Source organism: Opisthocomus hoazin, chromosome 6 (genome assembly GCF_030867145.1).
Source record: "Opisthocomus hoazin isolate bOpiHoa1 chromosome 6, bOpiHoa1.hap1, whole genome shotgun sequence".
Classification (NCBI taxonomy): Eukaryota; Metazoa; Chordata; class Aves; order Opisthocomiformes; family Opisthocomidae; genus Opisthocomus; species Opisthocomus hoazin.
In genome coordinates, this window is record NC_134419.1 from 63,270,440 (window position 1) to 63,284,496 (window position 14,057).

At 35.8% G+C, this 14,057-nt stretch overlaps 1 protein-coding gene across 2 annotated transcripts in view; it reads right to left on the reverse strand.

The window, feature by feature from the left end:
• The window catches only part of KNDC1 (kinase non-catalytic C-lobe domain containing 1), a 73,125-nt gene that overhangs the window by 20,107 nt on the left and 38,961 nt on the right, over positions 1 to 14,057 (reverse strand). For both annotated transcript variants that reach the window (XM_075423514.1, XM_075423513.1), the window contains 10 exons: positions 12,876 to 12,947; positions 12,712 to 12,773; positions 10,295 to 10,453; positions 9,874 to 9,951; positions 9,198 to 9,291; positions 8,866 to 9,028; positions 7,927 to 8,771; positions 7,675 to 7,819; positions 5,803 to 5,894; positions 3,421 to 3,824 (listed from right to left, as the gene is read on the reverse strand). In XM_075423514.1, the coding sequence (XP_075279629.1) occupies positions 3,421 to 3,824; positions 5,803 to 5,894; positions 7,675 to 7,819; positions 7,927 to 8,771; positions 8,866 to 9,028; positions 9,198 to 9,291; positions 9,874 to 9,951; positions 10,295 to 10,453; positions 12,712 to 12,773; positions 12,876 to 12,947 (2,114 nt within the window). The remainder of the gene's footprint in view (positions 1 to 3,420; positions 3,825 to 5,802; positions 5,895 to 7,674; positions 7,820 to 7,926; positions 8,772 to 8,865; positions 9,029 to 9,197; positions 9,292 to 9,873; positions 9,952 to 10,294; positions 10,454 to 12,711; positions 12,774 to 12,875; positions 12,948 to 14,057) is intronic.

The window sequence follows — 14,057 nt, forward strand, 5'->3', positions numbered from 1 at the left end:
CAGAATAATTGACTTTTCTGAGCTTCTACTGTGGCAGAAAACGCATCCTAATTTTCACATTGAGTCTATTTTATTTTCTCAGTATTTTGGTTCAGACAGTGCATCATTCCCCTGAAATCTGCACAGCTCTTATTCATTGTTTAAAAATTCACAGTGTCAATATTTCATAAATGCCAATGATTAACAACCACATTTATATTCTAAATAATGTGTACCCCAAGTATAACACACATAAATGTCCATATTATCAAATAAAACTAGCTGAAAACACTTTGCTGTATAAATACAGCTGTTGGCTACATCCAAGTTCAGCAATACACAAGGACTTATAAGTGTTAAATCCTACCTCTATCAACAGTACCAGCAACATCTATATTGTTCAAAATGAGATATGACTGGTCTTTGTCACCTGCTGGTATGGAGATTAAAATGATGCTATACATTGTCACAGTTGATTTGTAGTGTTTGGTTTGATGAATCAGGCAGCACAGACAGCAGAAAGGGGCTGGGTAGAGCTGCTTATCACCTACATGTTCATAACTGATTGTCTTACAGCTAAGAATTATCGTCTCCTGACTGCTGCAATAGCAGAAAAATAAATTTCAGTTTCATATTTTTCGCTGTCTTTCTTACATGTATTGCCAGTTGAAACTTGTAACAGTTCATCTCGTTTCAACGACACTGCTAATAACTTATTTCCGAAATTGTCATGACTGATGGAGTTTGGAAAAACTGGATTTTATGAAGGTTAGATGTTCAAGATTACTGCAACTGGAGCATTATGACTCTAAGTTTTTATTTTAAACACATTTGGAAGAAGCTGCATTTCACAGAAACTCAGCATTGTAGAAATACCAGTGGAAAGATTAAAGTTGTTGATGCTATGGTAGCGAAACGAAAAAAAATAGTCACGAGACCAAAAAGTAAATGGTATTTTAAACTACCTTCTGCTGAATTTGATCAGTATGATCTTTTTATCATATTTTTAAGATTATATACCTGAATATTCTAGTATACCAAGACTTTATTATATAAGCTGTACAACAGATAATATGTGTCTGCACGCACATGCTTTTTTGTGAAAACTAGCTTTTCTTTTGCAATGCATTCAAAACATCTCTATGCTGCACAAGAGTATTTCATCTTCCATTAACCTTTTTCTCTCAAGAAAATGGTGGAATATAAACTGAATTTGACTTCATAATTGAAGATGACAGTTTATAATTGTATTCCTTGTAACCTGGACACAAGGGGATCTCACAAAATCAGAAGACTAGTTATGTAAGATACCAAGCTTCTATTGTCTGCAAATAATTATTTTACTCTTCTTTGTCCACCTGGCCTCCCACGCAGTCCAGATCACATACTTTATTTCTGGATTACTGAGACAGAATAATATTAGAAACTAATTTTTGTCCAGCTATTAAGATTTCACAACAATTTTAGATAACACAAAGAAGATTAGTTCATCGATCCTCAGAGTAGTATGCATATTTTTCAGCTATTGGAATGTGCCTTCTCTTGCTCTCTAAGTGAATTGTTTACTAATTGCTAAAATGAGCAATTTGCACTTTTTATCAATAGTAATCTTCCCCCACTGGAATGTACTGGGCCCAAACACAACACAATTTTCTACAGAGATACATTACGACTATTTTCCCCCCAGACTCCTGTATGACTGTCGGGTTAGCCACGTTCTTATGCATTAATGCATATGGTAGCAATGTATAATAGTATGCACTAATTTCATCAGTAAATTCCAAACCATATTGTAAGCACCACAAATTTTGCTTCATTTTTGTTGCATGTGTGTTAAATAGGGAAGACAACTGCCAAGAACTCAAAATAATACATCCTTTTGAATGAAACTAAATTGCTGAGCAGTCTGTAAAATATCAAAATAAAAAAAGACTGCGTGTTGAAACAGAAAAATCTGTTTAGATGTTTATGAAAACTCCTTACTCGTGAAAATCAGTTCTTCAGTCAAGAATTAGTCCTTCAACTAAGGGAGATTATGCAAGCCCATTTTTCTCTAGCTGGAATGCTTATACAGGATTAAACAGCCCAACAGGATTAGAAATATGAATTTCTGAGTAGATGGAAATTTTTGAGACAGTCCTGAAAACATTTTTTTAAAAATTTTGTGTATTTATGTTTACACAAACCAATATTAGGTCAAGTTTCTCATGCTATTTTCTCCTATAGACTTACACCTGAGTATTAAGGCGCGGAAAAAAAACAGTCTACTTATCCTCAGTGATTCAGGTTTTAACTTGCCTAATAACAGCAAAATAGCTACATCTTTTTTACTGAAAACTGAAGTGAGGTCACAGTGCTTAAAAAAAAAAAAAGAATGTAAATAGATCCATTGAGATTTTAACCGGCTATCTGGAAACAAAGAAGTCTAGATCGTGTTCTCAGCTGTTCAGTTCTCCTTTGTGAAACTCACTTAAAAAAGAGAGCAATAAATTCAAGTAACAGCCCCATAGTAAGGAAATCCACAAGAGCAGAGCAACTCCTGCTTCATCTTTATTAAACATGTATCTGGCAGAAACAATAAGGATACACAAACTAGACAACCAACCATCCTGAGGGACACAAAAAGATTCCAGGTGTCCCTATACTAATAGGTCTTGCAGTATTAATAACAAATTTTCCTAATTTTTTCCTTTTTCTTCCCATAAGCCCACTCCTACTATATAGATCTCTACAGTTTCACACATTATCCTTACCCTGTGGCTTTCGACTTGAAATATTTACAAAAATATTTACAAACTGAAGCTTGTTATAGATGCATGCACAAATGTAAAAAATAAGTACATGTGATCAATATGATCTTCCAGGGAATGGAAGACCTTGCTAATCCGATACAACCCACCCCACCAGCCATGCTGCCCTATGTCCCCCAAGCTGCTTCGAAGGCACAAGGCTGCAGTCATCACGATGATCAGCCATCCCCAAGAGAACATGCGAGCAAACAACTGTCATTCTGCTGGCAAATGGTGAGAAGCTGTTGGGGAATTCACCATGACCAAGGAAAAGGGCTGAAAACACATGACAAGGAAGACCTCTTGAGAGCCTGTGATACACACCAGTCATAGCCATTCTTAGCTCTTTTCTATAAAATTACCACCATGAGGTTGGTGCATACAGCAGATGGTACTTCTGCAGTCAACTTCAGGAAAAGATGGCGGGTTGTAGGTCAGTGACTATCAATTTCATGTCAGTGCTCTTTATTTTGGAACACTACCCTTTACCCTGCTTTATTGGTGAGACACTACAATTTTTGAGGATTTTACAACACTTAAGAGTCAGTATTTGAAAGAAGAAAGGGGGGTTCAACTCACTATTAACACAATAAATATTATCATAACCAGCAAGTAAAGAGATATCTTAATGATTATAAAACCATGTACTCACCACTTTTTTAGCATCTATATTTTGTGACTCACTTGATTTGTGCTTTCCAAGGTTTTTCATGTAATTATGAACTTCTGAATCAAAACATTCAGCTCCATAAAATGCACTGCTCCAACCAGGACTACAGCTATGAAATTCAGGTAGATTGGGAGATTCAAGGTAGCTGTTTCCAGCTATCTTTATTATGGTCTCTTCTTCTGGCTCTGTATTTTCTTCTGCAAAGCCTGGACCAGTACAACAGCTGCTGCTTTGCAAACACTGCTCCTTTGTTTCTGTAGGGATACCATTCTGCAGACTCAGTTCTTTTTTGAAATTATCCGAGGATGACTCATCAAAATCCATTTCAGCTAATGATGTATTTACCATAGGCTCAGCCTTTACATCAAAGGTTGCTTCCCCTTCTCCTAAAGAGGTGTGGGGGGGGAGAAATAATGGTCATGTGCTGTGATGCATGCTTTATTGAACTTACACACTACACATAAAATACATTTACGAGACTACCTATGCCCTCTAACAGTAGTGTTAGATGCTTATTTTGGCTCTGTACTTTCTTTTTCTCAAATACATATCGTAAAATGACAAAGGTTAAAGACATTTCAGAACTATTAAGCTTTTGTCAATACATTTCTGAAAATTACAAAATACATTCCATACATATACAACAAGCATTTAAACAAAGCATAGTACAAAAGTTTTAAAACAAAAGTTCAATGTCAGACCTGTGCATGTATTAGTAAAAAGCTTGAGGTTTTTTCCATCCATAAGTCTTGAAGCTTTTATTCCATACACAGAGGGCAAGAATATTCAATACAGCCAAAGGGGACACAGATGTTAAACTTTCTGCTCCTACAGGACTCACTCCTTTGAGCTATGATAGGACTTCTTTGCAGTTATAACAGCTACTACCAACCTCGAGGGACTGAGGTGACAATCAAAGGTTGGTATGATGTTGACAGGAGCTTTTACGCCTGCCAGAAGTCTCCCTTTTCACTTGAGCAACCCTCCAGGGCTTAGATGTGCCACCTTGCAGTCAAATGGACCTAAATATTGGTGCAAAGAAATCACATACCCCATGGGAAAGTCTGGCTCTACATTTGCAATCATTCTGAGCCAAAATGGAAAATTGTAACATAGAATGACAGCACTCCAGTGCAAACTTACAAATTTATGTTTTGCAACGAAAATTAACAATGTAGGGGTGTAATCTGTTCTGTAAAGTACACACAGTTTAACTTTGCTCAAAACAGAGAAGTAACCAAGTTTAAATGCTGAAATTTGGCTATCTTGAAAAAAAATGAAATACTGATACAACAGGAACCAAATACAACCTGTCCATGAATACACCAAGCCTAGAAAGCGTAATGGTTTAGCTGTAATAATGGGACTTACCAGTCCCAGCTCAGTTTTGAGTTCAGTTACCGAAAGACGGAGTATCTTGTAAACCTTCATTCACAAAGTATGGCAGAAAAAAATGCAAAATCCACACTAAAAGTACAGATAAACCACTAATATAACCTCAATGACTGCCCTGAAATGGTGTCCTGTAACCAAATTAGTGATCAAGAGGCAAAACTGTCTTAACAAATCATTTGACTTACTGTTCCTTTTGCTATCTATCTTTAAAAACGCAATTCCGTGGATAAAATAGGGAAGTGGAGGAATTCCTAGGAGAGAGGTAAAGACTATTCCTTTTCATCTGTTTATTAAAACCCTCTTGATGAAGAGTTAAAAATGCCAATTTAAATCCAAAAGCAATTCAGTTTCTAGATGTCCATACAGTTCCCTTCCCCAGAATTTGTAATTTTATTGACAATACGGGTTTTGAAATTTAATACATTTTACTTATTTTACGGCTAGTTTTGTTTTAATTCTGATAAGTGAACAAAGAAGGACCAGATGTGTTGCACAGTCATCCTTCAATCAACCCTCAACTTCTTCAGTAACTCCTACGGAGTCATAAGCATTTTCTAAAGCTCTCCTCTGTGCCTAGCTAAGTTTGTTATGTTGCATGGAGCTGACTCAGCATGACTGCCCCCCTTCCCTCTCCCTACTTTAAAGCATGCTACTAGAACATCTGCTGGATGAACACAAGAAAACCATACATAGCAGTTAGAATTTGGGGAATTTCTCAAACACATCTGTGTAAATAAAAGTAAATGAAACTGGCATCCCACTCAGTGACATCTGGTCATACGTGAGCTTCATATAAAAGAGAACAGGTTCCCATGGCACTGATAATGTTCAGATTCACCGATAATGTTCCTAAGTGCTAAGGTGAGTGATTTCCTGAAGACACACTCAAAGTGCTAATCTCTCAAAACTCGTGTCATTGATAGATTCCTAGCACACACAAACATCTAGAAACACGAAGTCCCTTCTCACCCTCTGTCTGACCACTGCTTGCCAAAAAGCTATCACATTTCTTCAGATCTTGGAATACCGTGTCACACTTTGAATCGTCTGCCTCAGTTATGCTGAAAATACAAGAAGATTAGGAAAAATTAATGTTTCATACACTTTTAGACTTATATCAGTAAAATGAGATCTTACAAATGACTCTGCCATGTATGTGAAGGGTTTCATAGCATTTATCTACCTCCTGAAGCTTGCATGTTCAGCTTCAGTTGTTATTTTACAAGGAAAAAAAAAGTTGAAATGGACATTACAGCACACTGAGTAAGATACAGAGATTTTTGATGGAGCACTGGAACAGGCTGCCCAGGGAGGTTGTGGAGTCTGCTTCTCTGGAAATATTCAAGACCTGCCTGGACAAGGTCCTGTGCAGCCTGCTGTAGGTGACCCTGCTTCGGCAGGAGGGTTGGACTAGATGACCCACAGACGTCCCTTCCAACCCCTACCATTCTGTGATTTTCCTTTACAGCACTTGTCAAAATTCCAAAAGAAGTATCAGAATACATACAAACAGAAAGCATAACTCCAGGCATAATATAGACTGTAAATTACTGTAATGGGTTTTTCACTCAGGATTCAACCTCTGGATAACAGTCTGACTCTAAGTCATCTCTAATAAGGATAATCGTAATTGTAAGTCAAAGAAGGTAATAATTACAAACTGCTATATTCTTTGTCTAAAGAATGTGAAGTAAGCAGTGTCTCAGAGATATTCTGAGGCCGTTCTTGCATGTCATCTAAAAGCTAGACCTGCATTTTTATACTGGATAATAAATGACAATTTCCCTTTCACTTCTGCTTTCAAAAACTTTACTTTGTAACAAGATTTCACACAGAGGATGACCTCTTCACATATCTCAGTAATTCAGCTGCAACAGTTCAATCTTCTCCTACCACAACATGCAACTCTGGGGAATGAAGAGCCTAACCTCCAACCAGTTTTCAATGGCTCCTTAAAAATCCCAACCCATATGGGAAATAGGCCAGCATGTCACAGTCTGATATCTGGAGGTCGTAGTCTATTCTCTCTGAAACTTGCTGTAGGAATAACGTATCTTTTAACACTGAAGTTTTTCTAGACTGTATCTAACAAGCTGCTTTGTCAAAACTTCCAATTTGTAGTTCCAGACCACAACAGATAAAGAAAGCACACATAACTTCCACACATAAATTGATTACTGTTTACAATAGCCTTCAGTAAGAAGTATTTGTAAGTATGATGCATATGGAGGCTGCAATAAAATAAAAATGGTTTCTGTTATTTTTCAGGTAAATTTGTCATTGAAGATGAAATAGCAAAAATGAGAAATAAAGCTGGTGTTTTCTCACTTTGCAGGCTACTTACAAAAGATTGCCAGGAGGAACATTGAGTCAAACTAAATCAGTTAAGCAGAACATTTCTAGCAAAGCTAAATTAATTTCCTTGTTCCTAGGTGTGAATAGAACAAAAGGACGTATAAATAACTAAACTCAAACAGAATAAGCAAACTGAACAGGAAGAATAACATAACTCACTTCTGATTGAACAGTCTCTTTCTAACAAGACTATGAAGCTCTTCATCAAAGGTTGAAAACAATATTGATCAGAATCAGGTCTCCATTATTCAGCTATCCGAAGATGGAGTTACAGACAAGCTTAATAGAAGTATTTTCTCCTAAGCCACAAAGCACTGTTTGCTACGGGGAAGGCCATGAAGTATCTAATAGACTGGGAAATTACTAATTGGCAGGAAACAAGTAAAGACATCTGAAGAGAAGGAGCATATCCTTTCCTGCTTCTAGGAAGTAGGGAGAAAAGCATTAAATTGAACTTTAAGAAGGAAAAAGTTCAAAAACACTTACCATAAATGTGAAGGTTTTTCTCCATTTACTGCCTGATAGAGATTCTCCAGTAATTTTTCATCCCAGTAGAGGTCGCAAAACTTCTCACAAATTGTACTGGAGAACATACCAAATTTAATTTCCTTTAAGTTTAAAATGAAGTTACCTTGTTTAAAAAAAGAAAAATGTAACAAAAAAAAAAAGATAAAAAAGACATTACAACAATATTCTTACACTTCAATGATAAAATTCTACAGAATAAAATGTACATACCCATATCAAAAACTTCAACCCCGTTCTCTAGATAGCCATCAAATGCAAACTCCTCTTGTATAAGATGAACCACCTTCTGTAGTGAAGTGTCACTTGCGCTGTTCTGCTGGGGCAAGACTTCAACATCAAAGAGACAAGAATTGTCTTGATTCACTGAGGTACATGGTGTGTGGTGTTGTTCAGTGAAAAAACTGTCTACACTGGTAGCACACTCAGCTCCTTGGCAGCTGATTTGAATAACTGGGTTACTTTTATCAAACTTGCTTTGTGTACTAGTAGTCTCACAGTGTTGCACTTTGCAAAGGGAGGCATCATTTTCTGATTGCATGCTCATTTTATAACTTGCAATAGTACTTGAAAGTAGTACTGGCAAACTATGATAGCAATCATGAGCAATCCTTGAACGAAGAGGTTTATTTGGTATTTGTTCTGATACAGCTAAATGTACTGGCACAAATGTCAAAACTCTTTTCTCTGAGTCCTGTTTGAGAATTATGTTATTTATATGAAGAAAATTAGGACATGCAGGGCAAGCTACGGAGCTTGAAGGAACTTCAGACAAAATGCTCTCTTCCTGTAGAATATGTGAGGAATCAGATGATGATGGTAACGTAACTATAGAAGTCAATGCATTGCCTGACTTTTGCTCTTCTGAAGACATCTGGGATGAGTGGCCTGGAACTTGTAAATCACATTCCAGTATTTCAGATGCAGTTTCAACAACGGCTGTGTCCTCAGTACCATAGCTTTTAGAGTCTTCTATATATCCTGATCTGTTGTGGTCAACGTGTTTGTCTTTTCTTGTGTCTTCTTTGAATTGCTCAGAAACTGTTGTGTGAACGTCTCTGAAAAGGAACAAAGAATTTTTTTGAGTACAGTTCCAGTAGATTTAAGTATGAAGTTTTAAGTTTAACTTACTCTGCTTTAGGATGTACTAACTTTGTTATATTTGCATTTTGTTGCAGAATAATAGGTTTGAAGTGAGTTGCAGGAGAGGTGAATGCAACAGGTAATGTAGCTTTCTCACAATTTAGAGAAATCTGCCATGGTACTGGTCCTTTAACTGCTACAAGTTTACTTTCACTGGTAATAGGCACAAATCCTAAAAACAAAAACACAGTTAGAAAGATGAACAATATGTAAAATATAAATGCAAGGTAAATATCAATTAGATAGAAAAACTGTGTACCTGACCAATAAAGTATCATGTGTAGAACAGACCTAGCGAATATTAAACCAAAGCAAAGATGCCAAAGAGTCTGGCTGCTTACCCAGACTTGACTCTGCAGGGTCCATTTTATGGCTTTCATTTTTAAATTCAAAAGAAACATGATCTTGAGAAGAGACTACTTCTTCATCAACAGCCTAATAGTAAAAATTAAAGTCCAAACAATTTATTAGCATTTTCTTTTTTTAAATTCTGCTCAGCACATTACTTCAAAAAACCCACACCCAACCCCACATAAACCTAGAATTTTAGGATTTTAAATTTCTGTAATCTGCAAAGTGGCAACCTAGTCATGCCAAGGTGGAGAATTAAAACAAATGACACTCAAAACTCTAAGGACTGGCAGAACTGTTTGGAAATCTTGATAACTCTCTGTTTCAAATCAGAACTTAAAGGTAATCAAAGTTTTCAACAAAGTCAGTTCCATGGATTGACTGAACACTGCATCAATTATGTATTAATGTCCTCCGTTCTGATAAGGGGGAGGTAAACGAAAGAGAGATTGTGAAATTAAGTCATTGGTTCTCATTTCTGAGCTCTCACCCATGCAGATTGTGGAGTTAGGGCCCAAAAATCTGGGGAGTGACCACTCCAACAGGAAGAACTAGAAAAAAGCAATACTTAAAGACTACTTGAAAATTAAAAAAAAAAAAAGCACAAACTTAACTACAGTTGCAGGGGCCAAAAATCATAGACAATTAAAAAGGTGGCAATCTTACCTTAAAGACAGATTTATTCAACAACGCCAAAATATTTTTGCTGTTTATACCTTGCTCAAGTAAATAATGATCGCACGTCTAAAAAATAAATAAATAAATGATAATTTTCTGTCAGTAATTAAGTTTTCAATGACGTGAGGTATTCTTGGACAAGGACAAAGTCAAGACAGTCAGTTAGAATTAATGTAAGTTTAGGAAGTCTTATGAACCTATTCCAAGCACCTTATTGATAATCTCACTATAAACTAAAAACACACCCCTCTGTGTCCCTAGGGAGGTAACTCTAAAAACAAACTCAAAAGTGACTGGTTATCATTTAATTAGGGACCAGTCTATTATCAAAAATAAATATTTTGATATTCAAATCAGTAAAACAAGACTTTAGACACAATTTCATATAAAATGGGTTAAATCTAGTAACCTTAATCGCAGCAGCTAGAGAAGGTCGGTCTTCAGGGTTTTTTCTTGCCATATCAAGAAGAAGTTTTTTAAATTTTCTTGGCAATGCTAGTTTGTGACTCGGTGGAACACTGTATTTTGCAGCCATCCACAGAACTGCAGCAACACCATAAATGCAGACCTAATGGTACAACGTAAGAGACAGGAAAGATGTACACAAAGAAAACAAGCTTCCACTTCAAAACCAATTCCAGCAAATTATCAAAAAGTTCCCCTCATTTCCCACACACACGAAAAAAAAAAAAAAAGAAATGACTAGAGCTTCCAAAGTACAGATCGCATTTGGCTTTTGAAGACGCTGACGAATATCCCAGCCCATTTCAAAAACTAGCTGTTGTGCAGGCAGGGCCAGTAATAGTAGCTAATTTTCTACTGTTGGAGCAACAGACATAATTTGTCTTATCCTTTGTCTAGGAAAATTATTCAGGAAAAAACGGTTTTTAGAACCATTTTGAAGAATTTATTTCTCATGTAAAAACTTGGATTGCTGCAAGCCTTGCAGTTCTACCATAAAACCTGGCCAGCACAATCTACTTAAAAAAGGTCATGATAATTCAGGAAGTAACTGGCACACAGTAATTACAAGCTAGCCAGTACGAGTCATATTCTACAGAAAGATTACAGTTATCACAATAACGAGGTACTGTATATTTATTTTTGTAATTATTGTGCTACTTGCAGCTAGACCAACTGAAGTTGCCATGATGAGTGACCTTGAAAAGTACTTGATCTCCACAAGCTTTGAAGCATTACAATTTTCAGACAGATCCAGATTTAAGATTAAGTCTACTTAATGCTTAGTTTACGTATGTTAGCATGTAGTACAAATGCAATTTTGATGAAGTCAAAGCACCATGCTTCTTCACATGGGCTCTGAAAGACACTAAAACGGCTCAAGGGACAGAAACTTAAGTGCAGTATCAAATAATGTGGTCCTGTGAAACAATGTTTTCTAGCACTCTTTTGAGCAAAGTGAACAGCAATGAACACAAGGTAACAAGAAAGTTCACCATAAAGAAAACAACCTGTGAACCATTTGAACTGTTGAACAAAAGCTACTAACAGGTACAAAGATATTTGAAATGGGAGAAAGCAGCTCCACCAAAACCAAAAAATTCCTTCCCCTCAGTCTCAGAATTCCAAGAGGTCAATGGGATCACAATTTCAACTTAAGTATTTATTTAGGAAAAATTTGCCATCCAATCCAGCATATCCTTCAAAAAAGCTCCTTTTACTGAGGTAGTACAGTTATTGTGACTGGCATTAGACAGTCTTGATTCCCATACCATAATTCTAACTAAATGTTCATAACAACTAAAAAGTTATAAAAATACCAGGAAAATGCAAAAAAATACAGTTAAGCTTATTCTATATATAATGTTGTTAAAAAAATAAGGAAAAAAGCTTACTTCAGATTTTCTAAAGAAAAATAATAAAGCATAAAGACTTTAGGATTATTAATTTCTACCATATGGTGAAACAGCTGCATTATATTTCAGGTTTAGTGTAAACTTCTGAATCCTCTGAAAAACCTGCACGTTGGATCAAAGCAGTTTAAGAGGGAAGAGCAACTTCAAAGAAGATATATCAACATTTTCTAGTTACAGATAATTTCACAGAAAGTCAAACTGGCTTTAGCAGATTTTTAATGAAGGTGAGGATTTTTTCTATGTCATGACTATTATGTCTTATTTAAAGGACTCACAGGGTACAAGGTACATACTAGCTTGTGCTTATTACTTTTCTTGTCACATAATAGAAAGGTCCGTAAATTCTGTTTTCCCGACTCTTAAGATCCCTGTGGTACAGTTTGCAATTCAGATGCAGATGCAGTGGAGACAAATACCTGCTATTTATTACCATTTTTATCATCTTTGGTCTGAGAGCTCCTTATGGCTTATACATATAGCAAAAAGCTCTAGGAAAAGTGTATTGGTAAGAGACATAATTCATAGCATCCCCATAGTAAAAATATGCTGACAGTGATATTTTTATCCAATCTTCCAAATGAGATTAATGTTTGGGCTTTAGCTAACAGTCGAACTAGTTGACTAGACAGTCAAACGTACTGGTCTTAGTGTGATCTCCAGAATGTGAAAACATGACTTCAAAGTCTGTCTTACTGCTAACAAACTGAAAATAATTAAGCCTTATGGAAAACCATTGAATAATAATTTCGGAAGGAAAAATTATTTTTTAGAAGTAACTACTTTTATGGCAGATCAATATATACAAAACCATAGATAACCAAGAAATATTGGGAGAAATGAGAAATATTATCAGAATCTTAGAAGAGTTTAGCTTTCTTCTTCAAGCAGCAGAGGGATACAACTGTCCTTTGATAAAATGCATAGCAACCTACATAATCTACCACATTACCTTTTCAGTATCCACATACTCTTCTTCAATTTCAGGAGCTAAATAAAATATATCACAAGGTTCTAAATGAGAAAAGAAACCAGAAACAGAAGGTAAGATATTTGCTTTCTTCTTCATTTCCCCCCATAAGAAATAAAAGCAGAGCATGCAATGTATTAGTTTACCTTCATGTTTTGGAGCAGCGAAGAGGATACTTCCATGGCAGTCAATCAGCACGGACTCTAAACATAAGACCACTGCAAAACAAGCCACAAAGAGGCAATGCATAATAAATATCTGTTCTTGTAACTATTTGACACTAACAAAAACAAATTAATTTTTAAAATTATTTGCAATGTCTTTAAATAACAGTAATGCTAGCACAGACACCACCCAATAAAGAGACAGCAGATGCATAATCACCCAAAGCAATTCATGTAGAACAAAGACAAGAAAGTAAAACTAAATGGGATCACAATAAATAAAAGGGCTTAGAATACCAGAAGTTTATTCTCTTCATACCCAGCATCAAAAAGGAAGGAATAAAAAGGAAAGGAACAAAACAAAAAAAGAAATACGACAGCTAGATGTGCTCTAGTCTTCTCACAAGGTACCAATAAAAGATAGTCAATTTATCTTAAGCATTTAATCTCTTCTTTCTTCCGTCCTCCAACCTCTCCAAAATACAGGGTCATTATCTGGAGACAGCCGAGACATACGAGGCCAGACCCAGAACTCCTCTAGGTGGAATGGGACATGGAGCCATTTTACACAAATAGTTATAATCACACACACTCTCTCACTGAAGAAGTGTTACATAGATTGGTATTCGCAAAGGCCCTGAAATTTTCTATAGTCAGGAAAGACATAACTGACTTCTAAAACTATTTTAAATTATCTGAGGTCTTCAGGATCTTAACATTAAGATGATGAGATCATGTTATATAAATTCAATGACGAAAAACTTGTGGTAAGACTGTGTCTATCTGTGATATCTTCAAAGCACCCTGTAATTTAACATGGTTCAATATAATAAGCCATCTGGCTAGCAATGTAGTCCTGCCTTTGTAGACTACCATCAAATATGCTGGTTTTTTATTAAACACAGAGTACTAAAAGTACAGATTCCTACATTAAAATAAATAAGAGGTTAAAATTTTAAATATATTAATTATTAAATAAAATATTTAAGAGGTCTAAGACTAAAACAAACACTAGTTGATTATTAAATAATAAAATGAAGATGTCTAAGAAAAAATAAAGTAAGAAAAACAGGAAATCATCCTTTTGCTTTTGTAGTTACTTGTACAAAACACATCTAAAGCCATTAAATAGTTCACTATGCTTAATGTAAATAAAGGCTTGCC